This window comes from Anopheles arabiensis, chromosome 3 (assembly GCF_016920715.1).
Source record: "Anopheles arabiensis isolate DONGOLA chromosome 3, AaraD3, whole genome shotgun sequence".
Classification (NCBI taxonomy): domain Eukaryota; kingdom Metazoa; phylum Arthropoda; class Insecta; order Diptera; family Culicidae; genus Anopheles; species Anopheles arabiensis.
Window position 1 is genome coordinate 46,053,284 of NC_053518.1, and position 27,533 is coordinate 46,080,816.

Consider the following 27,533-nt stretch of genomic DNA (forward strand, 5'->3'; position numbering starts at 1 on the left):
ATTTGCGCTGCTCGCAAGTGTACGCCCACGGTGTCTGTATATCTTTTCTGCTGCATGTATACGTTCCTCATTTTCTCATCTCGCGTCGAAGCGACCGAGCTCGTGTTGTCGGTCGCAGGTTTGTGCAACTACACCATCCATTCTTGCTAAGCATGGCCACAAAGAACAAGTGCAATTAATCGATGACAATCGGCATCGACAGTGGGAAAAGTTGGTTCACCGCCGGCAGCAAAAATACGCATGAGCGCTTCCCAACTTCTTAGCTTCTTCCAACGGCAACTTCGCTGCGCGTATACGCTACCGTGTTCTACCCGTATTCTTTTTTTGTGTTCGTTTTTCCGGAGTGCGTGAAAAGGCCCAGAAAATTTGATTCTGGTTGGGTGGGTTTAGAGCAGTGTGCGTCCGCGCAGGCATGTGTGTGTGAGTGTGTGTTTGTGTAGGGAAAAAGGACTGTGGAGAGCGTGTCGGGTTTGGCTGACGAGTTTTCCTAGATGCTGGTGCCGAAAGGTGTCGAAATGTCGGTGTCTGCGTTGCCGTAGTAACGGCGAATTGATCGGTTCACGGTTCTCGCTTTTCTCATTTTCATTGTAGCGCGGCAGTGTACCAGGTGCACGGCAAAACGGTTGGTTGTGTAGACGCATCGTGAAGAAGAAGAAGGTGAAAATACGCAGGGGAAGATTTCTCAATGGTTGTCGTTTGCTGTCAGCAAGATGATTTGGTATGCACAGAGGGTGCAAAGTGTATAAAAGTGTTATTTCCGTGAGCACCTAGTTGGCGTATCCGGACGGCGCACGGGCGGGGAGGACGAGGCGTTCGGTTTCTGCGACGCGATTCCGGTGAGAGAGAGGAAACGTCAATCGCTGATGGACACAGACGCATCTTGAGTGTTTCCTGTTGTTAACCGGAGTGCCACAAAAATATGGCCGTTGCCGCCTGCCTGAAAGCAACCCAGTCAACCGTCGTCTATTCTGGTCAGCACCAACCATTGCATCTGGTAGGAATGAACGGCGTCGGCAACGTCGGCATCGCCGGTGGTCACTTGCAAAGTCAGCTGACGCGCTCGCTGGAGCGCATCCTGGAGGATGCGCATCTCAGCGGGGAGCTGAAGCTGAGCGGACGCAAGCTGAAGGACTTTCCGAAGGCAGCGGGGAAGTACAACCTCAGCGACACGGTTATTGCAGGTAAGCACATACACTTTGCAAGAAATCGCATTTTTAAGGGCAATTTATTAGCCAACACTAGATAGTTCGTAGCACCACAAGCTAAGTGAAATGAAATATCCGAACCATTGCCAGATATGCTTTGGTCGTATATATTGGCCAATAATCTAGGAATAAAACGAGCGAAAACATTCGATAGACCGGGAGCAAAACAGACAGCAGTATATTTGCAATTAGAAGCGACGACAAAATCGTTAAAAATAAATTATTCCCGCAAACCGGCCCGCCGCAATGCACAACTGGCGTCGCCGACCTGGTGGACGAGAGGTCTTGAACCGCATAAGAAGTCGGACGGAGTAGACAGACGGATAGAAAAAGATAGCCTGCGGGATACGATCAAAATGCTTAGTACTTGTTCCACTCTATTTATACAGCATCTTTAATCGAATAATGCTGCGCACTTGAAAAGTGTAACCATCGGCAAACGGGTCTGTTTGAAGAGGCGTGTGAATCGAGTTTGAGTCGATTTACATGCTGTTCGATTTATTTCAACAGATCTTCGCAAACAATTTGTAAAGTAAAGCTATGGAGTATTTTTCCTTTAATTGTTTCGAAAAAAATGTAACCCTAAGCATGCAAAACCCAAGCAATAAATGCGTTCGTTTTTTCGGTAAAATCATGACGGGTAAAACCTACATACCCCCTTCAAACCCAAAAGGAACGGAGTTCGAAAGAGGTAAAATCAATACGTGAAAAATTGACTTTTCCTCGGCTTCCTTCGATGGACACATCGTAGCAGGTTTTTCGCAAAAAATGAGGACATACGAAATGAGGTAGTCTAGGCTTACGTAAACAGCTCGCAGGCCAAGACCAAGGAGCTCGCAGAGTGGTTCCCCTGCTGCTCATTGGTACGCTTGTCTGTTTCTTCTCGTCTGCACTGGGGTGGGGGCAAGAGATTGGGTGGATGGAACAAGAACAAAAAAAGGATTTGCTTTTTGTTTTGCCCATGTCGCTTGCACTGAAACCTTGCGGTGAGTGCCACCGGCAAAAATTGCTCGAGGATAATAATTTTGCCGCTCGCACATCGGCCGCTCGAAAATTATGCTACACATCTCGCGGAGTGGCAAAGGGTCGCCACCATCTGGCCCATGTGGGGCTGCTAACGGGTGGGGGGGTTTGGGTGGTGATTTTTTCGGACACTGAACGAGCTGACCTAGAAGCTCAATCTACCAGCCGAATAATGTGCCTTGAACCGTGGGCATAGGTGTGGGGACAGTGCTGGTGGCCCCAAAGTAATGTAGTTTAGGCTTTTGTAGAGAGGCTCATTAAAAAATGAAACCGTACACAAATTATTGAACATCCATGAATGTAGTCCATGCCATTCCGCCAGATGTAAATGCTTTCGAACATGATTCCTACGGCAATGAAGACCTGCCACAAATAACTGTAACGAGAAAAATAAAACACAAACAGCTGAATAGTGGCTATTTGAAATTACTCTAATGCAATCGATCGAGCTACAATTCTAAATTGAACGCATTTTGCACAAAGGCTTCAATAAGGTCACTCGTACGACCCTTTCAACTTTCATGCCACACATACATTTGCCACACAGTACCAGCACTTTGGCCATATGTAAATTCTTACCACTATCAGTGTTCGTGCTTATCGCACAACGGGTGCTAGTTGCAATGTCGGTTGTACCATTTCTTTTTATAATAGAATTAAACAAGTCGCTCACAGGGTAACAACTTTATAAGGGTTACTTTTTTGCAACACCAAAAAAAAACAATTGTGTTATTGCATAAAATAATCGGTTTTTATAGCAACATTTAGACAAAGCGCTAGTAAAAACTGTTTCATTCCGATTGCTGGTTATGAGTTCGGTACGATGCCGGTTCGGTTCCAGATGTCGAAACCGTCAGATGGACATAGTACAGACATCTGTAGCGGCACTATCTATACAGAAGAGAGGTTTAAGAAAGCGAGGCATAACTGTTTCCTTTTAACCTCAATGCTGTTTGATGGTTGGCACACAGAAGTACTGTTAAATTTACAAATGACATCATTCCGATGGTGGAAGGCTCTCGGGTAAGGCGAGAAGCATGTTGCGCTTGATAATAGTGCTACTCATTAAAAGTTCACTAGCTAATGATTAATCGCAAAGAAGCATCAGTGTTCCTTGGCTGATCTGAATAATATTAGGATTATACCTACTGAATTGTATTTTTGGTTTATTTTACGACAACGTGCTGCAAAAAGTATATTGTTCGATGATTGAATTCAATACGATTTTTTATTTTGCATTTGTTGATCATTAAACTGTACAGTGTACGTACACTTCAGCAATTAGAATGGCAAGCAGTAAAAATAAAACTCTGTTAAAGTAGTTCCAGTTATGTTGTCTCCAGAACATACGAAAGAAAACCCCCTAAAAAAGTAATAGAAAGTGGACGAAAACAGACAAACGAGCAAATCCGATTGGTGAAACTCCGTAACCGTTCAAAGAAAGCTGGTAAATGATCAATCTACCTGAGACAGATTTCCATTTTAGTGCGAAGAAAGCATATAGGGTAGTAAAACTCTGACACACTGGTGCCGTGTTACACGTGCAGCTTTATAACCTCTCTCTCTCGGCGTTACATTGGGAAAATCAACATTTCTGTTCTGATAAGCCGCCAGCCACACACAATCACTTCATGTGTACACTCGTGTTGTGCTGCAAAAGCCAAATGCGTGCATGTGTCGACGCGTTACAGTTTGTAAATAAAATGTTTGCTGGCGATAATTCTATGAAATGAGCTTTGCTGTTGCTACTTTAACTGCGTGTGTTGAGTGTAAGCCATGATCTTGAAAGGCGTTTGAAGGGTTTTTTGTGGTGTTGTAATATTCACTTCCTCTTTGCCAAAAGTGATCACTTGAAACTGTGATTAATAGAAAAGATGTTCGCTTTCCGGGTGCGTCTGGTTTGGAATATATTGCAAAAAAAAAGATGAAGATTGGTGTACGTTTCCCTGCCTACGATGGGAAGGGAAAACGGCAATATGATATGGAAAGATAGCAAGCAAGCTAGAAATTGCTCAATTAAGTTGTGGCGCTTCGCCAAGGTTGAATATCTTGAGATTGTGGCAATTCAATCGGGTCAATTATGAAAAGTATTATAACCCGCTAATATCCCATAATGGCAGATTAATAAGCTCTCAGCGTTTCCAGGAGTAATTCGGGCGTGCAAACGAACTCACGCAAGTGGCGCGTACTTATGTTTTATATCTCAGAAATGTATATCGGCAATGATTCACGAAACACTTGTCTATATACGAGCACGCAGCAGACGCCGTTCCCTGTCCGTTGTGTAACATTGATTGCAAAGGCAAGCCGAATTCTGTTGAAATGTTTAACATTACAAACGATCTCCGATCGTGCGTTTTTGCAGCACATACTTTCCAAAAAAAAAAGACGAACTTACCCAAACGTTTGTCAGGCCTCGTATCCTCCGACTAAACGTCCGGCTTAACGGTATCGAACATTTTCACTCTCTTTCGCTAACCACCAAAATTTGTTACGATTAATTGAGCAATAAAAACCTATTCAGTTGCATCGAACCGTGCCCCCGGTAGTGCGATGAGCCAGTAGAGTGTAACCCGTAGTGAATAGTTTGCAGCGGCTAAAATCAGAAATAGATCTCCTCTTTCCCGTTGGAAAAAGGGGTTGCGTGTGGGGTAAGCTACAGTTCAGTTGATCGTACTGCGCGGCCCTAGTTAAAAGTGGTTGGAGAAGGCAAAGGCCTTTGGGTTGATGGTTGTTATGCGCATGATTGCGCATGCTGGCGAGCTGGTGGACTGTAGTTATATTTTTTTCTTTCTCTAGTTTACTTTCAGTTTTGTTCAATTGATGAAGAAATCCATAGTAAGGGGGGAAAAACTATCATTGAACCGTTTTTACCGGTTTGCTCTTTCATGAGAGGCAACGCGAATGTTTATAAAGCGTAAACACTGAACGCTCGAACAAGTTTTCTGAAAATATGCTGGAACCATGCTCTTCGATATTCAATAACCATGCGACAGGCAATTTTCCTTGGCTGCAGACTTATTGACTCGAGTGTTGCCTATGTGGAAGTGATTAGCAAGATCAATATTTATATTTCTATCTAAACTAAATCATGCGCTGAGGCAATAATGCCACTGTGTGCGAAGCACTGCCGTTTGCCACATATGTTTCGTCTTCCAGCCGCGTGTTCATCGGACGATGACTCATCGTTTCGTATCGGCCGTGTTTACTGATCGCTTGCATGGGTTTTTTTTCATGGCCACAAATCACGCGTTCGCCGTTGGCAGCATTTCGCATATGCTTTATTTACAGACGACGACAAGCGTGTTTCTGTCCATTTGGATGTGTTAGAAAAGCCTCAAAGTGTCGTATTGTGAATGCCCCTCCTACCGCCACCACCATCAGTCTATTGTGTGTGGCGGGTTTAGCACGAGGGATGAATGTTGTTTGAGTTTCGTGTTCCATTCACAAACGGTCGAATGATCGTAAGGGCTGCGAAGTAGGTGGTGGGGCTGGTAAGTGTATGCTTACGCTTGTACTGAGTAACGAGAAACCGATCGAACTGCTGTTCTGCGGGGTGGTAAAAAGGAAGGAAAACAGGCGCCAGTCGTTGTTCAAATATTTACATCATGCGAGATTTCGTAAAAGCGATCGTTTAAGAACATGTTACCTATTTTTATATTGTTTTTATTGAACATATTTTTCAACGAAATGTATTTTTACCCATAATAGTTTACCTGTTACATATTTTCATATTCTACCGTAGACCCTTAAAAGGGTTTACGAAACATAAAATTGAAATATTTTCCAATGCTATACTAATCCTATCCAGAATCGTTTCATCATTAGTCAACGTTGTTGTGAGCATTTAATTTTTTAATTGACATTGATTGTGATCGTGCAACGAATAAATGGAGAGTGAAGCAGGGACCCTTTACTGTCGTCATCATTGAAGGGAGCGGTTCCACCGCATGACAGACAGACTTGGAATGGCATCGTATGCGAGGAAGGTTACAATTTCATATGATCTCATCGTATGCCTAAATATGGCTAGTAGCGCACGCGAAAGGGCTTTTTCTTCTTTTTATTAAATGTGTGATTGATTTTGCCAACGGGCGGACGATCAACACGTGTGGTGCGATAAATAATATTCGATATATACGATACATACTTTTTTTTATTACGCTTCTGGTTGGGAAAACTGGCAGTTTACCATCTTATCGATCTCTTCTTATCGCTATTTTTCACATTGATTACCGTTATCTAACATGATAACAAAAACAAGATGGAAATGGGGCACTTTTGTAAAACCATGTACAGAAGTTTCTAGTTTGGAATTTTGGAATCTAGTTTGAATATTTGTGTTGCATTGATTCATCCATACCCATCGTTGACTAATATTTCTTTTGCGTAAATTTGCTAATGCTCAGAGTAAAAGCTTAACATACTATCTTTTTGTTGCATTACTTTTACTTTTTTACCTTCTATTTCTGTTTTGTATACAGCGTTGCGATATAAATATTCAAGTAAAAAATAAATCGGCAAAGGTTAAAGCGATATTTCTGCAAACTCAGCGTGTAGATGAAATCTCGCTTACTGCTGTGGAATGCACAATAAACCTTTATTCCGTTGGAATGGCACGTTTCAAAACATTGGAATACAAAATATTTGTCTGCTCCTCGTCTTTTCACACACGCTGCTACACTATTGTCCGTATAATATTTCGTTTCCTGACTTCAGAATGGGCGCGTAGAGGACATCCATTAGCTTTTGCTGTATGTTGAAGTGTGCTTCCGTTTCGTACAAAAAGAAACAGTGGCGAATGAGTGTTTGCATACGGGTTTCGCCGAACGAGCATTAGAACCAACAACAACAAAAAGTGTACAATATTCGTCACGTACTGCAGTATAGCGAAAAAATTTAGAATGGTATTTCAGGTTTAAAATGAAATGCTTTTAATAAATCATATAATCCGTCTAGGATTATGAATTAATGAATCTGTAACATTTTTTACAATTTTTTGTCCTGTTTTGTAGCTGAAAACAGCAATTCCTTTTAACCACGGTGAACATTTTCTATAGCATTGTTACCTATCGTGTTAATGCTTTTATTTATTTCTATGGTAAGAAAATCGATAACGGAAATTAGTCTTGATTGGGTTTGGTTGAATTAATCGATATTTGGCTGGCATGGAGGGGAAAAAGTATTCTTCCTAGTCGGAAGTAAACGGGATTACCCACCGAAAGCGTGCCGAAAGCAGATGAACGGAACGGAACAACGCGTAAGACTAAAGGAGAAAAGTACGTATGGAGATAACAATATGCAAAGATAACGCACACCGTCGTGCCTATGTCGGATGATGGGGTAATTACTTTCTATTGTACGGCTTAATAGCATAGCAGGCGAATCAGACGAAAACAATATGGTTTGCTGAACTGGATTAGACATAGCAAAGGAAAAGGAAAATAATTAAAAGTCAATAATCTACAGAGCGTGCACGAATGGAGCCAGTGCGAATGGGTTTGGGCTTACTATTTCCTGTGTAGAGTTTAATCGCCTTTCGTTTGATGTGCATTGGTTGGGTGGTATATGGAATGCTCACAGACATTGATAAAGTTTTGCTCAGATAGATCAGAGCAAAACATGTTGTTTACGGTGCATGATATCAATTTGCAGCATGCATAAAATAGTAAAATGATTTGATGCATGGAGCATTTGTTGTTGGTTACAGAAACATAAATAACAAGTAAAAAATAAAGATAGATAAAGGCTCCATCGAGAGAGGATCTCTGTTCTGCCTTCCTTGCGGTGTGCTATTGTCACAACCGTACAACAAAATACAAAAAAGTACGTAAAAGGATGTAACGTTATGCTGCAGGCTTGGGTGGAAATGGAGAAGTGTAGGTTGGCGTGTAAAGCAGTCTCGCCAACAACTAGAACGTAGGTGCCATTGGCATTCGGTTCATTGGCATGGCGAGAACCGGCAGCAGGGATGATATGAATATTTCCGGTAAAATCTTTAACACTAGGTACTGCAGTCAAAAAAGGGTGCGGCTCCACGTGGAGCTGCACCGGCGCGACATCGTCTGGCTATGGCTGTCAATGCATTGCAGCAGCAGCAGCAGCACTGTGAAACCGTCTCCGTACAGTTCTATTGTGTGACGTCTCGCATTCCCTTATTGTGCCGGCAAAGTATGGGCGCCGGTAAACGGTAATGTTGATGGAATTGCATGTAATGAATCATATTCCGTTTTATTCACGAGTTTCATTATGATAAAACAACTCAATAACAGGATAAACTGTAAACCGCCAGCAATTAATTGTTCGTAGAGGAGAATCGGTACAATTTTATAGTTGTATTAGATGCGTCCTTGTCAGGCTCTATCGCGTGTTTTATGTATAGTAAGACAATTAAATAGGGAGTTGGTGTAAAAAATAGAAAATTGCCTCAAAAAACCGTAATATATGATTTCTACGAACCATTTTGATGTTGCGCATGCACCAAATTAGTTCCATTCGTCGTACAAAGTAACTGAACATACAAAACGTGGTGGGATATATGCAAACGAAAGCACGTGTGTTAGATTGTCCATAAAGACATGCAATCGCTGTTGAGGTATAACGTGAATCGATTATAAAAATGTTCCTTCCTGTTTTTATGTTTCATTTCCATAGACGACGGACACATCCACAGTGGAGTTTGTAAAAATTAGCTTAAGACATATTGCTGTAACAAACTTAGTATAGTTGTTTGTTTGTTGTTTTTATATTTAAAGAGGTTTTGGACCTCTTGAGTCTCTTTTGTATCTGTTAAGTTGTTTAGGGTTATCTAAACCTTTCTACCACAGGTGCGTCAGACTATACTGGTTAGTCAAATCTGCCTGTGTTGAGTTGTGCGGTAACTCGGCCTTTTTTATCATGTTGTGTCCGACTATTATAAAATAGTCGAATCTACAACATGATTATCTTATACTTTAGTTTCTTATAATTGTTAAATAAGGTTGTATAAATTGGATTTTTCTAAAATTAGTTTTTTTTTAATTCTTTGTGGTTGTCGGATTTCATCAATATTAATGTTCAGATTATAGCATTCCCTTAACTTTTTGTATCCGTTGCACTCTGTTAGTTAAATGTCGGACTGAGATGTGCAGTATTTGCAGAGTGCAGGGGATTATTTTGTAATTATGTGACTGTGAGTTAGTTTGATATGACCAATTCGCAGTCTTGATATTACTTGTTGATATTTATTGTTATGAAGATCTGGTCATGGCTTGATGGTTAATTTGATACAATTTTGTTAGATAATTCTTTTTTGTCATGTTTTTTTGTGCCAAGAGTGTTCAATATTGTTTTTGCACTTTTTATTGTATCTTGCCTGGATATTATGTGTGCATTTTTTATCATTAGAGGTTCTACCATCTTGCAAAATGAGGTTTGCAAGTTTATCATCTCGTTCGTTTCCTGAATTTCCTATATGGCTTGGAATCCTATGAGCTTGGAATATATGATCTATTGCAATAATGTGTGGGTCTTTTGTTCGTCCATGTTCCAACGCTGCCAGAACGCTTGCACTATCAGTAAAGATGTTTGATTTATATTCAATACAACTTAGTATAGTTAGATATTTCTCTATTACTTAAAACCCTTCCAAAAACGCATAAATAGAATCACTTTTTTGTGAATTATATATGCCATTGTTGCTTTTTATGGTGAAACCTAACCCAGTAAAGAAAAATGTATTTGAGGACAGAAAAAAACAGAAATACACGCTTCATAGGTGTGTAATGCAATAGCTGCATTGACCTTCAGCTGCCAGCGAATGATTGGTTTGAACGCTGAAAAGCCTCCATTTCTACTGAAGGAATGAGGGAGAGAATTTGACAATGTGACATTGGTGAAATAAATCGGATTGCTAGAGCCAATCCTTGACACTTGTCTCGGCTGGGGCAGGTTGTCCCGAAACTGTTCCGCGGCGCTCCGGATGATGGTCGCGGTTTCACTGTACGCTCTATGCATCGACACATGGTCGCGTTCACTCGAAAGTGGCGTAGTGAAGTGCGGAAAAAAGGTTTATTTATAGCATTGTATCGCTTGGTAAAGCTCTTGTTTCGTTTCGTGCAGGAAAATGCTTTCCGGCCCCATATATCGGTTAGCATCATTGCGTTGCACTCAGCGTTAGTTTCTTACCACATTGGGTGAATGCATCTTTGTGTAGCCGTAGTCTCTCAGTATCTTGGCGAGTGTTGTTTTGGGCAGCAGCATGGCCGAACGCATGTTTTAATGCGCAGCTGTAGGCGTAAGTGCATTGGCCTGGAACTGCCAAGTCAAATACCGTACGAATGGTCTGACACACACAAACACACACGTTCCAGTTTTTCGTTTGCTGGGTGTGGGGGAACCTGGTCGGTCGAACGGTGTAGTAGGGTTGTTGTCGTAATCAAAACACAATTTGTAGCCTTACCCAGTGTGTAGCGTCTGGAGCATGCTTTCTAGGCGTTGGCTAGTCGCGTTGGCGGTAGATTAGATTGTGTTTACTTTCGTATCGCACCCGAGGTGCAAAAGGAAATAGCGATGAAAGCATTAGTTTCGAGGGAATAGTTTTCAGGTGTGGTACCGAAATTGGCTACAAGCGCTTTGTAGGTGTTGCTTCACATCGTAAAAAAGGTTCTTGACATTGATGTAGTCATTCCTTAAGGAAGATAGTTGGTAACTGATTGTTCATAATATGCTGTTCGCGTGGCCGAATATTCGATAAAATAGAAACAATAATAAGTTGATTGTTTTACAGAACATTTCACATGTCTTACGCATGTTTCTCAATATCACACATGTGCTTGAATAAACACAACTAAATAATAAAACAAACTTGATTGTTCAGTCAAATATTGAGCGGTTGGTCATATCTACTACAATTTGAAGTGATTACGTAAACAAACAATCAAAATTTTCTATAAATACTAGCACCCCACACTGCAAAACGTTCAAAATATCAAAATTTCATGATCATCACATTTGGATTGATGCTGAAATTACTTGCGCGGTATGAAGAGCAATGTGGTGCGTTCTTTTCTCACGACGAAATGCTAACTAAGCATGAGCTGCGAAGAGACCGTAAACAATCGTGCTTAATTGGATTGCGAGATGTACTAGTTTTGAGATTTTATACAGATGCTTTTCATGCATGCATGGAAACGGGACAATCGATTCATACACTACAACTACAAATGGCTAGCAACATTGCGTTTAATTCATTATCACATTAGTATAAACTGTGTATAAATCGTAGCATTGAAATATTGATCAACGTAATGCTTTAATATGACTAAAATCAATTAACGCGGAAGAATGTTTTGTTACTGTCGTTACCACTCAATGTGGCGCATAAGGCATCATTTTTATGACAGACATTAATTGAAGAATTTTAGGATACACATACGTTTAGAAATTAAGTGACCAACAAAGCGATTGACATACAGTCTGACCCGTGGCAACTGTTAAATGTAGTATGGCTTAACTACGCGCCCTCTATAGTTTCAATTTAAATTTTAAACTTCCATACGCAAAAGTGACTATACTGCAATGAATAAATCTATAATTGCTGTTTGGCAAAACATAAATGTTTTGAATTAAAATTGAAACGAATATAACATGTTATAGCATTATTTTAGCACTTCACTACAATATCGATATAAGTAAATCGCCTTGTAGTTGTATTATGTATGTATGTTGTATTGCCAAATTGAGATGTTGACCAAATTGAAAACCCAACTCATTGAAAAATTTTAATGTTGTGAGCACATTTTCTGGGCTTCTTAACAAGTGGTGCCACAATGTGTCATAACAACAACGAGGCATGATGATATCACTTTCTATCATACAGCTTTTGGAAATTCTCAGTAATCTGGAAGACGTCAGGAATTCTCAATTTTTTACTGTAGATTATATTGAACCCTTGTTGTCGATTTCTAGAAGTTTAAACTTGTCGTATGTGTATTTTGTTTTTAATCGTTTCATTGACACTTTTTAAAATCACCTAATAGATCTTTGTAATCATCATAAGCTCTTGATTGGCCAACTATTAACTGTAAAAAGTGATGGATGGTTCATATGCTGTGCAGGGCATATAAGGAGCCAGGCAGTTTGCTGCAAATAAACAAGAAAATAATAAGAAAACTACTCCAAATGTATCAGATACGTGCAGGAATCTGGCTGGGTTCTATTATAGAAACACTGCAAAATGAACTCGCTTGATATAGAAAAAAGTATATAGGCGTGCCCCGAGTTACGACCCCCTCGAGTTACGACGATTCGCAGATACGACGAATTTGATTTTGACAGTTAAAAGTTGTCATTGACAAGAAATTGATGTATTTTTTTTTGAATTTCTGGGCTGATAACCGTTATACACACATTTCCAAAGATTCCAAAACAACCCGATCTTGTATATTTATATTATATTATGTTTATATTGTGTTTATATTATATTGGCTTTTGCAATATAATTATTACATTATCGAACATTACTGTAAATAATATACACGATATCATAAATTCAAACTCATCAACTTCGGCTATAAACTTTATATTCATAGATATTCGACATACGACTTTTTCGACTTACGCCTTGCTTTGGGACATTTTTTCGGTCCCAAATACAGTCGTATCTCGGGGGACACCTGTACTAGAAAACAGATGGAAAGGCATGAACTTTAGACCTTCGTGAGAGAACTGTGGCAATTATGAAATAATTAAATAATGAAGTAAAAATAAGAAATGAAATAAATGCAATATAGTTAAAAGTATAAAACGAAGAATAGGAAATTCAGAGTTTTACAGTATTTTGACATAAGTGTCTTGAAAGTACAAAACATAAATATTAAAAGGAATGCGTGTAAAAGACGTCCTCTTCGTTGTTGCATATCATATCATCGTCACCTATCATACCTTGTGATATGGGATGAGAGCAGAGCTTCAGTAATGCAATCAAGTATAATTAACAATTCAAAAGGCTAATTTGTAAATTTGATGAGGAATGTGGGAGGTAATAACCAGATTTCTTAATGATGCAAGATGGCTTCGCACATAAAGCGTACGGTGCATGCGCTTTATTTATAATAATACAATGGTTGGGCAAAAATAATGTTAACATAATGACTTATACTAATATCAATGCTGCAGATGTAAAAATATTTTATCGAAGAGATGAAATACTAAATCAATTTTGGAAAAAAATAATCTTTGAGTAATTATGGAATGCGAATAAGTAAAGAAGTAACTATACTTAAGTGTAGTAATATATCTTCTAATTCTTCTTGGCGTAACAATCTATCTATCAATGGTCATGTGGACTTTATACAGACGCTCAGAGTAAATTGTACTACGAATCCGATTTGTTAGCTATTTCTGGACGGTGATCTGGATAAGAATTGAACTATATCTGCCAACAGGAGCCGAAGCGATTACCTTTAGACCACCCGTTCGCCACTGAATTATTCTGTTATTTAATATAACGTTTTATATTACCATTTCTACCTATTTGATTCGTTTCTGCGATTTTGCTTCTATAAAAATACATTTAGCTATAAATTCACTTACAAATGCACTGCCAGTTGCAGACAACTTTACTTTGCCTTTTCGAGCATACAACCGTCACCACATTGCACTTGATTATTTCAGAATGAATAACGGTAGCGATATACAGTATTCCCCCTAACGTCGTTAACAGCAGTGGTGCTATACGTGGTACGCTGTTGTCCAAATGATCGTTTGCGACCGTCGAATTATGCTAGGGTGAGATGAAGCGAACAGAAACACCATCGTTGCTAAACTAAATATCGTGTGTATTTTGCCATGTGGCCCATTGCGCTGCGAACCTGTGCCACTACTCTGTTCCTTTAGATTTGGATGGGAATCACACAAATTGTCCTCGTGCCTTTTGAGTGAAGGGTTCGTTCTTCCGTCTGACTTGATGGTGGGGGCACTCGCTTCAAAAAGCAAACATGAGGGAACGGCTATTCCGTTCACGTTCTGCCATCGCTATAGAAATTATTTTCTTGAACTTGACCCACCCCACGGCAGTACAGTCTCGTATTTGTTGTACCCTAATCCCCGTGCCCGAGGGATAAGCGCGAAAGAAAATTATGTAGCTGAACAGGGAGAAATGATTGGTGCTTGTTAATGTGGTTGTGATGGCGATGAATAGAAATACTCTGCTTTGTTATCTGTGGTGGTGTTAGATCGAGAATGAAATCATAATTATAATATACCAAGGAACAAAATCAACGTACTTTTTTGTTCTGCCCAGAGCTGATAAAGCAAGATAATTTACTGGGATAAATCAAAATATGAAAAAAGTGTACTAAAAAGATATATTATTCGCGCTTAAATGAGTGATGTTCATCTTCAATTGGAATATTCTTTAAAAAAACAACATGAGCATATGGTCTAATTGACTTCAGAATTAAAAAATAAATAAATGGGTTTGCAGTAGTTTAAATAAAGGTGTTATTCTCTAGATTTATGGTACACAGCAATTAAGTTAAAAGGATGACAGAATAAAAAAAGAAAAAAGAAAGTTAGCTTATTATCATAACATCGGTTGATATGATTCAGTAATTTCGGATCGTTACAGTTTTTTTTATCGTTTGGCGTGTTGGTGTATAACACTCTCTTTCTGCAGTCAGTGATGAATTGCTCCCCATTGTTGTACAATTTCATGTGGGACAGAGTTTGCATATCACATCTCTTGTGACCTATTCAATTTACATTCAATGACAAACGATGTGGGTTTTGCCAACTTCCTGTGTCTACGCATTCTCCAGGCCTGTCTCTCAGCTATGGCAATCATTGCGATGGGAAAGAAATGGTGTCAGAAATGAAGTAATCAGCTGGGATGAACAAACCTAAAGTATGGAAGATATTTTAACAAATAATGAAAAGCTTCTAATGAATATGAAGTACAATGTTAATTGGTGCCACTAACACGCATGAAAATGTAGACACTTTGATATTCTTAAATTGTATTCGATATTTTCTTTCTTTCACAAGTATGCCCCTTTTAAAAAGAAACAAATTCTAGTTTGTTTAAACATTTATTGCATATTCTTATTACAATGTTGTCACATTCAATACTTGTCTATCTATTCGGCTAATATTTTCAATGTACTACTTTACCGTCACGCAAGCTGCTATCACTTTAGTAGTAAAAGGTGTATGTTTCGATATCGTTATAGCTAAGTAGATAAATGCATCACTAATCTGTCAATAAGAGAAAGTAAAAATTCTAGAGACGTATAAATCAGTCACTCAAAAGAATTGCTTTTGAAGTTTGGAAATATTTGTTTGGGAAGTTGTAAGAAATGTTCCGTTTTTTTAATACACTCGTATGTTGTTTCATGCCCTAATTGATAAGAAGTGGCAGTTAGAAGAAGTATAAAAAGATTTTCCCATTCGATCAAATGTAGCTATCCCGTCTTTGCGTTGTGTAATGGCCTAAACATAAGAGTATACTGCGTTTTCTTTAATTTAGCTTCCGCAATAGCAGTTGTTGTGTGCGGGAATGATGGCGATCGTGTTGGATGAAGCATTAGATGTTGCTAATGCCCGTGTCGTTGCTCCGGGTAGAGGTAGTTGATTTGGAGCAGCAGTGATCGAGCTTTTCAAACTCGGTCGATCGCGTCGACGGTGTGGCGGTGGTGGCCGACGACATGTTCATCATCATGTTGTAGTTGCGCTCCTTCTTGCAGAAGAATGGGTAGCAGATAAAGCCCCAGTACGCGCCGGCTCCGATCAGAATGACAAACGTAACGATCGTAATGATTCCCCAGGCCGATAGACGATGGTTGCTAGATTTAGCTGAAATGGGACTCTTCGTAGCAGACGTTCCGCCCTGGCCAGGATGAAGATATCGCGGCGTCTCGTGTGGGTTTCCAAGGCCAGCCGGGCCGTACACGCCGGCTCCTCGACGCATCCCGAGACCGCTGACGCTACCCGTTCCTCCCATACCGCCGTAGGTGCCATAGTTGTACATACCCGATCCTCGAGCCCCACCACTTCCACCACTGCCGCCACCGACACCGCCTCCTCCAACAAGCCCTCCACTGGCGGCGCTAATACCACCAAGCGTGCAGAGAAGCAGGGTCACTGAAGACAACAGAAAAAAACAGGTTTTGTTGTGTTAAAGCTAAAGAAAAAAAGGTTGTATGCTCCAGCGCGCTCTGGTAACCTTCTCGCGTTCTTCTCTGAATATATTTTTCCCTAAACAAAGGATCATAATCGTCAGTTTCTCTCCTACAGAGGTGGTTGAGAAGGTGTGCTGTAACGTACAGTGTATTTATGATCGCTATCCAGAAGACGATCACCAATACATGTGCACTGCGTTTGAGGATCCTAACACAAGGGTGAGACTGTATTCTTTGCCTGAGGTGGACAAACAATCCCTTATGGGCAGGTAGCATGGCAGGAAAGAGAACAATCTAACAAACGCCGATAAACGCCGTACCATGCTTGATGTTCATGCGCACCACAATCATTATGAAATAGGCATACTTACTTGCACAGAGTAGAACAGTGGATTGCTGAGCTTGGTGCAGATTCATTTTTATCGATTCTGGTTGTTTTATATTCGTTAGTTGCAGTACTTCCTTAAAACACTTTCAATCGATTCGTTAGTCTTAGACTTGAAGAAAAAAATGTTTCTATCCGTATGATGGATTAACACATTTCTCCTTGAGAGTGCCTCACTGATCAAAATGTACGTTTGATCTTTCAGCCTTTTGAACAACCCCAACACACAAATGCACACACGTCCCGGGTAGGTTTGCTAAGTAAGGAAACGAAGGACCAGTTTGTAGCACTATAATGCGAACCTTATTAGGACGAACGTTGACGAACAGAGTATATTGTACGGGAAGCAGCCCCTTCACAGTTTATCTAGCTTGCGTTTTTATCGGAAGCATTTGCATGCAAAGAACGTTCGTAAATAAAATAATTGATGTACACACACTCGAGAATGATCACCACATCGACGCAGCTTAGTTCGCAACGACGTTCGCAAGCAATATCAACACGCTTGATGAGTTTGGCTCGTGGTCGTATGTCTCGCAAAGGCAACCTCTAGCAGCAGCAACAGCAGCAGGGTCACCTCCTGGTGTTCACTTGGATCCGGCGTTTCGTTGACGCTCAATTATAAATGTGCTTCACTACACAAATTTGATGCTGGCTAATGTTCACTCGTAGCAAATATTGTTCCTCACAGTATTCACATTGTTTAGCACACGATGCAATGCGTCGAATAGATGTTTTTTGGATAGAATTTAAGACAAAACTCGGCACACGACGGAAAAACACGCATGCTAGCCGCTCGAGATGGATGATGATGTCGCGAACGCACTCATACCATGCTCCGGTTGGCTTGCGGGTCGGCACGCACAAGGCACACATTCATTGCTCGCACACACACACTACTACGAAATGCTATAAAGTGCTATAAATGTGGCAGGAGAGAAGAACTTATGCTCGGTGTGGTGTGCTGCAGCAGCAGCATAAGGGTGCACCGAATGCGAGAGTGAGAGGCAGCAAGTTCTGAAACTGAAGAGAATGCATTTCTTGAAAGAAAGAAGAAAATGGAGCTAGATTGCAGATGTGTGAGTATCAATGTCTTGTTGTCTTTATCTTCTGAAAAGGTGAATGATTTCAGACATACAGAATCGTGTGAAAGAGAAGAAAAATGCTCGTGTATTCTCTTTCTAACAATCAGCAGCATGATCGTTTGATCTGTTTCAGTGACGTGATGTCAGATGAAAGTGATAATGAAAAAATATGAAAACCAATCCGATTGAATAGATTTGGGGAATGTAATGTACGACATGTCCAATTCTTGCTGAATCTATGATGTCATATCAATCTTCTTATGCTGTGATTTGGTGTTTGTCCTTGTAGCTTTATGAAGCTTGTAATTGGTCAATGTGTTAGTAGTATTGAAGATGGTATCTTTATGAAATTTGATTGGCATGAATTCGGTTAAATGAAGATTTCTTTGTTAACCGATTTCTATTGATTCGTTCCAGAAGTTTATAATATGGTTACGTGGCCAATGGTAGTTAAGGCAATTGAAGCTGCTATTGTACAATCTTGCTAAACGTATTTGGCATAATTGTAGAAAAGGAAGTAATATTTGTTGAAGTAAAATAGTAAAGTATGAAAAATATTGAATGTTATAAATCAAATGATTTTATTGAAATAACATGTAAATTAATGTAAGTCGGATGAAGGCAATTTTAAATTGTTGTTGTTATATCTTATAAAAATTTTGTAATTAAACGTTTCCTTTCTTTTCCATCTTTTTCAGATCTGTCGAGAAATCGATTCTGTGAACTACCAGAAGACATTACATGTCTCGCGTTTTTAGAGCGCCTTTTGGTCTACCACAACACGATCCGGTCTGTGCCGGAAACGATACGTGGACTGCATTCTCTAACTTATTTAGATTTAAGGTAAGAAACAGATCATCCGTAGTATGGGAATGAAAAGATCGATTGTGTTTCCCAGCGACTGATTGATCGTGAGAAACATTGCATCGATGCACATAATCAACTGATTTATTGCCGTGAGCAACATTAAACGAAACAACATGTTTGACACGGTTTTTGTTTTTCTATGCTTTCAGAAACAATCAACTATCGGTTTTGCCGCGCGAAATCTGTGCTCTACCTCTTCAGGTTTTACTCGTCTCGAACAATCGCCTTGCTACATTGCCCGACGAGCTCGGTCGAATGGAGAAGCTGACGGAGCTCGATGCGGCTTGCAATCAGATAACACATCTTCCAGCGCGAATGGGTGATCTTCGCAACATGCGTTCGCTAAATTTGCGCAGCAATCAGTTAGTTTACCTGCCTCGTGATCTCACCTGCCTGGAGTTGGCATTTTTGGATATCAGCAGCAACAAGATCGCTACCTTGCCGGTAGAACTCCGGCACATGACCTCGCTTGTGGATTTGGAACTTTCGAACAATCCACTCACCTCTCCACCAGCTAGCGTGAGTAGTCGATGGCTTGTTTTCTACGTAGATGACAACATTGCCTAATGCTAATGTAAAAACAATAAGCTAATGTTTTTTGCTTTTGTTTCAATACGCTCACTCAAACAGCTATGTGTACGCGGATTGGTGCATGTCTTCAAGTATTTGGAAACGGTAGCGTCGCGGGAGGAAAAATCTAAAACGGGTATCGATGGCCATGCAACATTACGACGTACGGCTCTTTCGGCAAAGAATTCCAGCAGTTGTTTGCTGGACAGCCAACAGCGGAATCGGAGAGCAAACGTCGACTCTGGATACTGTACTAGTGATGGTGGGTTCGATGGTAAGCGTTGGAAGTATGAGGAAGATGCGCACAATTTCACCATTTCATCGTCAAAATGGTCCCCCACTCCACTGCACCCGGGTTGCACGGTTATGCCAGCCAATGGTAGTAACCATAAGATTGCTTCTAATCCTTCCTCAGGTGGACAACATGTCGCTCTGGCAACTCATCCGAACCACGGTGGTCCACATGAATCTACAGTAGATACTGCCGTTGCTGGAACAACGGGGGGTAGCAATGATGTGTGTTGGGAAGAAGAATTTCGGAAGAATGCGACGTTTCAGGAACATCATCCGGATCGCAAGCAGTTATCGAACAACAATAGGTAAATTTTTGGTGCAGTTAATATACGAGGCTCAGTTGAATTATTTAATAATGTAAATCCGTATTCCTTTAGCAATGATATATCGCCTGAAGGAGACATAACACCCGATGGCACAAAGACGGATGACAAAGGCCGTACACTATCCAATTATCAGACGTATCGCGAGTACAAGGAAGCATTGCGTCAGCAGCGTAATCTTGACTCAGTCTACCGATCCAAAGATCATCCGCTGACACCAGATAGTGCTGGATCGGCGACGGACTCACCGGTTAGCAATGTTTCGCCGTACACAAAATCTATCTCGTCATCCTCGGTTTATAGCAGCAGCAGCCAAAGCTCTCCAGTATCGCCACATCATACAATAGGCGTGCAAAAAATGAACCAAATTAATGCAAACCCGAATAGCAGCTACCACATGACTGGGGCGACTGGCACCCATTCAAGTCCTTTGCTTTCGCCAAATCGAAACGGTAGTCAAGGCACGACAGTTGATGATAGTACTGGAGGTACTCCTAATAAGCGACCGGTGCAGAAAGTCATACCATCTCGCAACATTGGCTCATTACATCATAATCAATCACCTACGCATTTAAATGGCAATCATCATGCGTCAGGAGCAGCTTCCACTAGTGTTTCTAATGGATCCCATGGTAAAAATGCTCTTTCAAACGGTGCTGGAAAAGGATCTTTGTCTTCAGCAAATGGAAGTGTCAACAACGAATACGCTTATGTGAAACCAAATAGCCCATGCAAGTCGACAAGTGGGGTATTGGCGCACAATAATATTCCTCCTTCGTCGATACCAAAGCCAACGGCTCCAAGTAGTGGAGGACTAGGCTCACCGGGAGCTACTCAAAAACCGTTAACAGCGACAGTAGGTTACGTAAATAATGCTAAACCGGGACAGAAAGCAAATAAGTAAGTATATGAATGTGAAAAATGTTATTTTTAAACGTGGTTAATATGAAAGAGTGACCTATCTTCAGCCACTCATAATTATCTTCCGCCACGAATAATTGTAAAAATAATTCTTGTTTGCAGGACTGTCTCGTGGAATCGTGACGTGCCTACCGAAAAGTTGAGCTTTACCATGCGTCGGGAGTTCGATAAGCAGAAGGAGGAAACTGAACTCATTGAGCAACTGCGGCAAATTATTGAAACCCGCTTGAAAATGTCGCTTCCGCAAGACATTGCACCTGCGTTAATGGATGGTGTCGTGCTATGCCATCTTGCAAATCTTGTTCGACCAAGATCTGTTGGCAGCATTCACGTCCCTTCTTCAGCTGTGGTAAGCAATGTTTGAAATTTATGCTAAAGTTAGAATAAAAATAACTTGTATCATTGTCATTTTTAGCCAAAATTAACCATGGCTCGATGTCGAAGAAACGTGGATTATTTTCTGGATGCTTGTCGAAAAATTGGCGTAGATGAGGTGAGTTTTGAGATTCTTTAAATGTTTCTTTAATTTTTGGTGAAATCTTTTGCTAAGCGAAAGTAGTGGGTCTTTGTCTTTTGGTGGTTTTAATCTATGGGAATGGTTTTTAAGCTCTGATTTCTCCTTCTCTTCTTCCAAAAGACTATTTATATGTGTGTTCAGATTTGTTTCTTCTACTCTTGCTTTGTTTGCCACCTTTATGTTGCATTTATTATTTAAAACAAAATAGACGTCTACTTTGCACAAATTCACATCGACATAGTCCGAATCGCTTTAGTATAAAAATACTAAGGTTTAGTTGATAACTATACTTGCGTTTCGAAATACGAATAAAATAAGAGATAGATGAACAGTAAACTGAATTGTGCAGCCAGTCGAATTGAGTTATGAAGTATATTAGACACTTGTGTTGTTTGTGTTTAAGCTACCTTTCGATAGTTGTCGGATAGTTGTCGGATGCCCATTGATATCATTAACTAATGCTAAGAAAAGCACATTAGTTCCTTTCAAAAACCTTTCAAATCTTTGTACTAAGTTATTTGGTTACAGATCACAACAATGACAATTTCATTTGAAAGTATTCACTTATGAATTGAAAAAGAAAAAGTTTAAAAATAAAAGCAGTGTAGTAAATTTTATTAAAAATTTGAATTGATCTTAGGTTTTGTATTGCACAAGTAGTAACATTAGAGCGCCTAAGTAAAATTCAGTTGCGCCAGCAAAGCAAGCGAAAACAAAATCTGAGTCCCTAATCTATTTATATTTCCAACAAGTGCTAATTGTATGAGTTACATTTGTAAATATGTTGTGTGTACATAGCGGTAACAAATGAAGAAAATGAATGACTGAAAAGGTGCTAAAGGACAAGAAGATGAACGTAATAGAAACGCTGCTTATGGCACATGGCACAAGCCTATGAACAAAACATTTAGTGTTAGATTTTTGTTCTATTCGCTAAAATGCGGAACAGGCGTCAACGCGCACTAACTTTCTTCTCTCTCTATCCTGTTGCTATTGGTGTTGGTTGCAGGAGTTGATTTGCTCCTGCCAGGACATCGTTCCACCAACCGTGGCCGAATCCTCGTCAACACCGTTGGAGGATAATGATCGGAAGGCGGGATATGATGATGGACATGGATCACAGGAAACAAGTCCTACGCCAAGACCTCCTAATCCGTTAGCGATGTATCGTACGATCGCAGCATTGCTGAGTTTGCCGGTGGCTCAGAGCGTATCACCACCTTCACCATCACCACTTGGGTTTCTTCGTCGTCCTCGATCACCACCACCACCGCCACCGCCAACAACGCAATCCGTATCAGCCATAACAGCTGCTGCAACCAACACCAACAGCTCAACAGAGCCAGAGACAAATTTAAATTGTGAAATAATGGAATCGTATGGTTTTTCGACTGTAGGCATATTAGATCAGCAGGGTTCGCAAATAGTCGGTGACCTAGCAACCACCGGTGAGAAGATGTTCGAGTATTCGGACCAACCTACTCAAAGGTCGTACCGTGGCAGTGAGGATCATCGGAATGTTCCAGTGACATTGGATCTTCCCAAGAGTAGTGTTAAACCTGCTAGAAAACGAAAGTTTCCTTCTACGCGAACCAACCGTCGAAATCATGGTTCAACCGACATACAATCAAATTTGAATGAAATAATCGAAGAATGTGAATACGACAGTGATATTGGAAAGTTTCGTTGTCGCACCGACGATGCTGATGAAATGGGTTACGGTCTTCGCGATTACGAAGATTCGGAAACGAGCGTTACTTCTTGCGACGACGATCTGAATGACGTTGATGTAGGATGTGATGATGATGTGGGTGGTGAAGCTTTCACTCCGACTAATGCTCAACCCACCATGGCCGATTCAATTGTTCGTCGGAATATACCGTCAAACGATCTGGACACCCCAATATTGAGTTCAAAGACCGAAACCAGTGGAACCGAAAATTTTAACATCGTTCAATATGACGTCGACTCGATAAAAACTGATGAGCATAAAGTGGTTACGAAGAGAATCGAATTTTTTGAAAATGCTGCAAATAGTAGTATGAAGATACTGAACTGCGAAACGTCTGCCATCTTAAATACTGCGGGATTCAAAAATGAGGGGGAAATTGTCGAAACCCCGCAAATGTCCATAGCAAACGAGCCCTACAGTGCTAAAAACGATTCTCATCGACGTGAATCCGATCACCCAGTGATTTCAACAATTCTATGTCTAGGAACTTTTTTGTTTACGGTCATTTATTTATATTTGTATCCTTTGTCGTAGTTTGTTAATTTTTAATATTATGTTTTTTTTTTGTGTTTTCAAAATGGAATGGGCAAAGTGTTCTTATAACAAAACAAAATCTCTTTTGGTTAATTTTTTTCTGAAACCGTCTTTGTTTTTATCGAAAATTAGTATGAAATGCATTATCTATATTTACAAAGATAATTATCTTTGGTCATTAAGATCTGGATGGAAAAAAATCCTAAAATATCTTCAATAACAATTATTTATGTTTACATATATTGCAAGATAGCTTCTTTGTCCACCAACAACAAATAGTTTGTTGGGAGCTAATGTTTAGTATTATTCAAGGGGGTAAGTGCTTAAATAAGTGATATCGTGAAGTACATCATTTGACCAGTTACGAAATTCCATTGAAAATATTTACTTTTTTTTGCTTAAAACATTATGTTTAGTGTCATGATAAAACAATGCTTCGAAATCATCACTTCATTTCCTTTAAGGTAACAAAACATCACTTCAAGAATCATTCAAAGTGGCTAGTGACACAATTCATTTTGCTTTGAATTAATTTAAAAGAGGCTTATTTATTTATTTTCTGTATTTTTCTATATTTATTTTGAATAACTTTTATAGTTTTGTATTTGAAATGCTTTTGAAATCCAAGTGGAGGCATAGTACTTATTGAAGTATTTACCAATTTAAGTTCCAAAATCAGTTCCATGAACGTATAACTTCTATATCTATTAGATTAGATAATTTTCTCCTAGTTGGCTAATTTGATCTTAGCTTTTTAGTGCCAGGAAGATACAATCAATAATCAAAAGTTGGAGAGTTACTATTACTTAAGCAAATGTGTGGCTACAACGCATGTTTAACGTGCATGGTAGAGACGAGACATAGAACAGGAAATAAGAAACAATTTGAGCAGGAAATTATACACATAAAAAAGAGGAGTAATGAAATCATGAGAGATGCCTTATAACAAATAAAATGTTAAGCACGCTAACCTTTAGCTAAGAGTGTATCATTGCCACAGTGAAAGGCAAATATTATTTTCCAATGAAGCCAACCAATCTTATAAACATTAAAACAACATTGAATTAGGTTTATTTCGTTAAATCATGCAATGTAAGTACATGTATTTGGTTAATACATGTAAACATTATTACGGTACCGGTAACCTGCATGAAAGTTAATGGCTACTAGCGTTATTCGAAAATAATGCAAAATAGAACTCGTACTTTATTTAACTAAGTTTAATAACGAAGTATTAAATTCCAGTAAAAGTTGCACTCATTCCATGTAATGTAATGTTTTATATTACCAAGATTTCCAAACGCAAAAATCTCTTTACCAAATATTAAAGTTCAAACAAAAGTAATATTTTTTTAGGTTATTTTGAATGCTATTTAGTTTAAAATCGTTTTGATGTTCTCGTATCCGTGCGATTTTTTTTTTTGGAATATTTTTTATCTTTTAAGGCAGAACATCTCACGACTGTATCTTCTTAAGTTAAGTTTAAGTGCATTAGTTTAAAATTATGTCTGGACTGAGGCAACATCTACTTATTTACAAACAGCAAACCAAAGGGTTTCCGAATTACGCTGAAAGGGTTCAAACTTCAATCCTGACCGAGTAAAATAATTTATGATAGTGACAATATCCAAACATTAACAGAGCAGAATTTTATTGGTTACTTATAACAAAAAACAATAGCAGATAAATGTTCTCTTCACAGTTGTTGAATGACAACCGATGTAGATGAAACATTGAAACCCCTAGTGCAGTAATATTTCACCCTAGTTTTGATATAACATAAAACCTATTGCTATACAACATTGCAAAAGTAGTGCTCAGGTGATTATAGAACACAAAGATTCAGGAATAGAGTTTATAGAAGTGTATAACATTCTGCATTGCAAAAAATACCTTTATTTTTGTAATAGTTATATCAATTGCATCATTCCAAGGAATTTGAACAATTTCCTTAAATATCTGTCTCGTTCAATTCACCGTTTACGCTGTTTAGATTCAAAATAAGAAAAGAATATTATTCGGCAAAGAGTTGCATCCATAAACAACACAAGATCCAAAATAGTAAATGTGCACTTAACAAGGGTCTTGATTAATTTGCATTACACAGGAACGATCTGCATTAAAATTAAAAACACAGATACAATAGCTTTCTTGGTCGGACACTTTTCCTTATGCTATAACCACACGCCGTTTAAGACTGCTAGGAAAAAATAATTTTATTGAAGAAATGTTGTAGCTTTCTCTAATACCATGTCCCGCTCATGCTAATAGCATGACTATTAATTTATCAACAAAAGAAAAGCATTATCACGCTTATACATGCATTGCTGTTTCCATAAAACGACATTCTTTTGACTGTCGTTTGTGCTTGAGTTTATACAAAATCAATAAAAATACATCTTACGTGTATGCGTTTCTCGACAACGATTTTGTTGATTTTCGTTTGTTGTTTTGTTCATCATGAAAAAATAATATAAAAAACAATGTGCTTAAAAGAGGGAAAGAGATGTATTATTCCTTTTCGTATTATTATCATTGTAGAATCTTCTGTGCTGCGCAGCCGATGTCCTTGAAGGTCGAGGCATTGTACAGGTTGCAATAACAGTGGTGGAGCTGCTGAAGTTTCATAACCCGGCATCAAACGTTCGTTCACCAACTCGCAGTATGTATGCTTTAGCGAATAATCTCAACAGCAGTGGCAACAGCGGCAGTAGCGGCAGTAGCAGTAGCAGTAGTTCCAGCGTACAGAAGTCAAGCCCTTCTACATCGTCCCTGTCGTCACCAGTAGGTGGAAATGGTATATGAGATTCGGACAATAATAATCCACCATCACCCGTCGATTCACCTTCTAGGCGAAATCCTTTGATGTCCATCGCAAGTGGAAGGTTATCTACGGTTGATGATGAGATTTGGAGAATCTAGACTGCACGAGTGCATAGAGAGATGATACGGCAATAGGGAAGTCTTTTGTTATCTGCTGCAACACATTGTGCACAATATTGGAGTTTGTTCAGTTTAGCAAAGATAAACACGAAATATAGGTTGTACTATGTTGGTATTTTGCATTGTATATAGGTTTTGACATTTTAAACGGGTTCTCTATTTCATGGATCCGTAATTCGATTTCCGTTGAATAGTGTTGAATTGAGTTAAATGACAATATTTATCAAAACTAAACTAATTTATTCATTCGATCCTTGAAAAGGGGTTTAAAGAGCTGGATACAATATCATCTTAGATTATCTAAAACCTCATTATCCAAACATTGCAACAGATGAATTAGTAGCAGGTTGGGAAGGATAAGCAAATCTGCAAAATGTGTGTGTGCTTACCTTAATGCACAATTTTATCTCACATTTGCTGAAGTTAGTGATTTGATAATGAAAGAAGCCATGATAGTAAGTAACGAAAGTAAACATAAGTTGCACTCTTGCAACCAAGAAACACACGTAATTAAGGTAAAGGTCTCAGATTTGTAACGGATTTGATCAGGAATACGGGAATACAACTATTCTGTGAATGGTTAATGTAGTATCATCTCTTTTTTTATCGTTGATTGTGGTTGTAGCGCATAATTGCAGCGTTGCAAGGTCTGAATTGGAATATGACGGATTTGTATTTCGGAGTGTCAGGTTTCCTAAGCAGTATATCAATAATCGTAGTTTTTTTTTCTAAATAGAAAGAATGGATAGACATTTTTGTGCATGGAAGGAATCGCGTCTTCGAAAAGGTGGTGATGAAACTGAACCGTCTGCAGGGTTAACTGATATGCGAGATTTGAGTGTGTATTTTATAGAAGGCATTCGTAGTATTAACAATTTTATCTCGTCAAATTTTGAACGCAATACACAAAAATAATTGTAATCTTCACGGAATCAAGCAATAATGCAATAAAATTCATACTATGAATCGAACTAA

General features: G+C 39.3%; 2 protein-coding genes across 9 annotated transcripts; one reads left to right on the forward strand and one right to left on the reverse strand.

The window, feature by feature from the left end:
• Positions 1 to 27,533, forward strand: LOC120900384 (leucine-rich repeat and calponin homology domain-containing protein). Of its 8 annotated transcripts, none has more exons than XM_040307294.1 (9): positions 1 to 1,181; positions 18,556 to 18,700; positions 18,874 to 19,243; positions 19,355 to 19,568; positions 19,710 to 19,893; positions 19,966 to 20,811; positions 20,935 to 21,181; positions 21,248 to 21,325; positions 22,359 to 26,043. In XM_040307294.1, exons 1-9 carry the CDS (start codon positions 920 to 922, stop codon positions 23,613 to 23,615), a joined length of 3,603 nt encoding a protein of 1,200 aa, XP_040163228.1. In that variant the 5' UTR covers positions 1 to 919; the 3' UTR covers positions 23,616 to 26,043. The 8 variants fall into 8 exon arrangements, with proteins under 8 accessions (XP_040163228.1, XP_040163229.1, XP_040163224.1 ...); XM_040307295.1 differs by having other exon boundaries at positions 19,355 to 19,556; XM_040307290.1 differs by having other exon boundaries at positions 1 to 517; positions 592 to 1,181; positions 19,355 to 19,893.
• On the reverse strand, positions 15,283 to 17,606 carry LOC120900385 (WAG22 antigen-like). Its single transcript, XM_040307299.1, has 2 exons — positions 16,759 to 17,606; positions 15,283 to 16,349 (listed from the first exon to the last, which is right to left on the reverse strand). Exons 1-2 carry the CDS (start codon positions 16,802 to 16,804, stop codon positions 15,793 to 15,795), a joined length of 603 nt encoding a protein of 200 aa, XP_040163233.1. The 5' UTR covers positions 16,805 to 17,606; the 3' UTR covers positions 15,283 to 15,792.

What these genes read in the sequence shown, in the direction of transcription:
- LOC120900384 (XM_040307290.1), top strand. Translation starts at nt 920, where the DNA reads ATGGCCGTTGCCGCCTGCCTGAAAGCAACCCAGTCAACCGTCGTCTAT. An exon ending in CAGTTATCGAACAACAATAG is followed by an intron (nt 19,894 to 19,965) that starts GTAAATTTTTGG and finishes GTATTCCTTTAG; the next exon opens with CAATGATATATCGCCTGAAG. An exon ending in ACGTCCCTTCTTCAGCTGTG is followed by an intron (nt 21,182 to 21,247) that starts GTAAGCAATGTT and finishes TGTCATTTTTAG; the next exon opens with CCAAAATTAACCATGGCTCG.
- LOC120900385 (XM_040307299.1), bottom strand. Translation starts at nt 16,804, where the DNA reads ATGAATCTGCACCAAGCTCAGCAATCCACTGTTCTACTCTGTGCAA. An exon ending in CACTGTTCTACTCTGTGCAA is followed by an intron (nt 16,350 to 16,758) that starts GTAAGTATGCCT and finishes TGTTGTCTTCAG; the next exon opens with TGACCCTGCTTCTCTGCACG.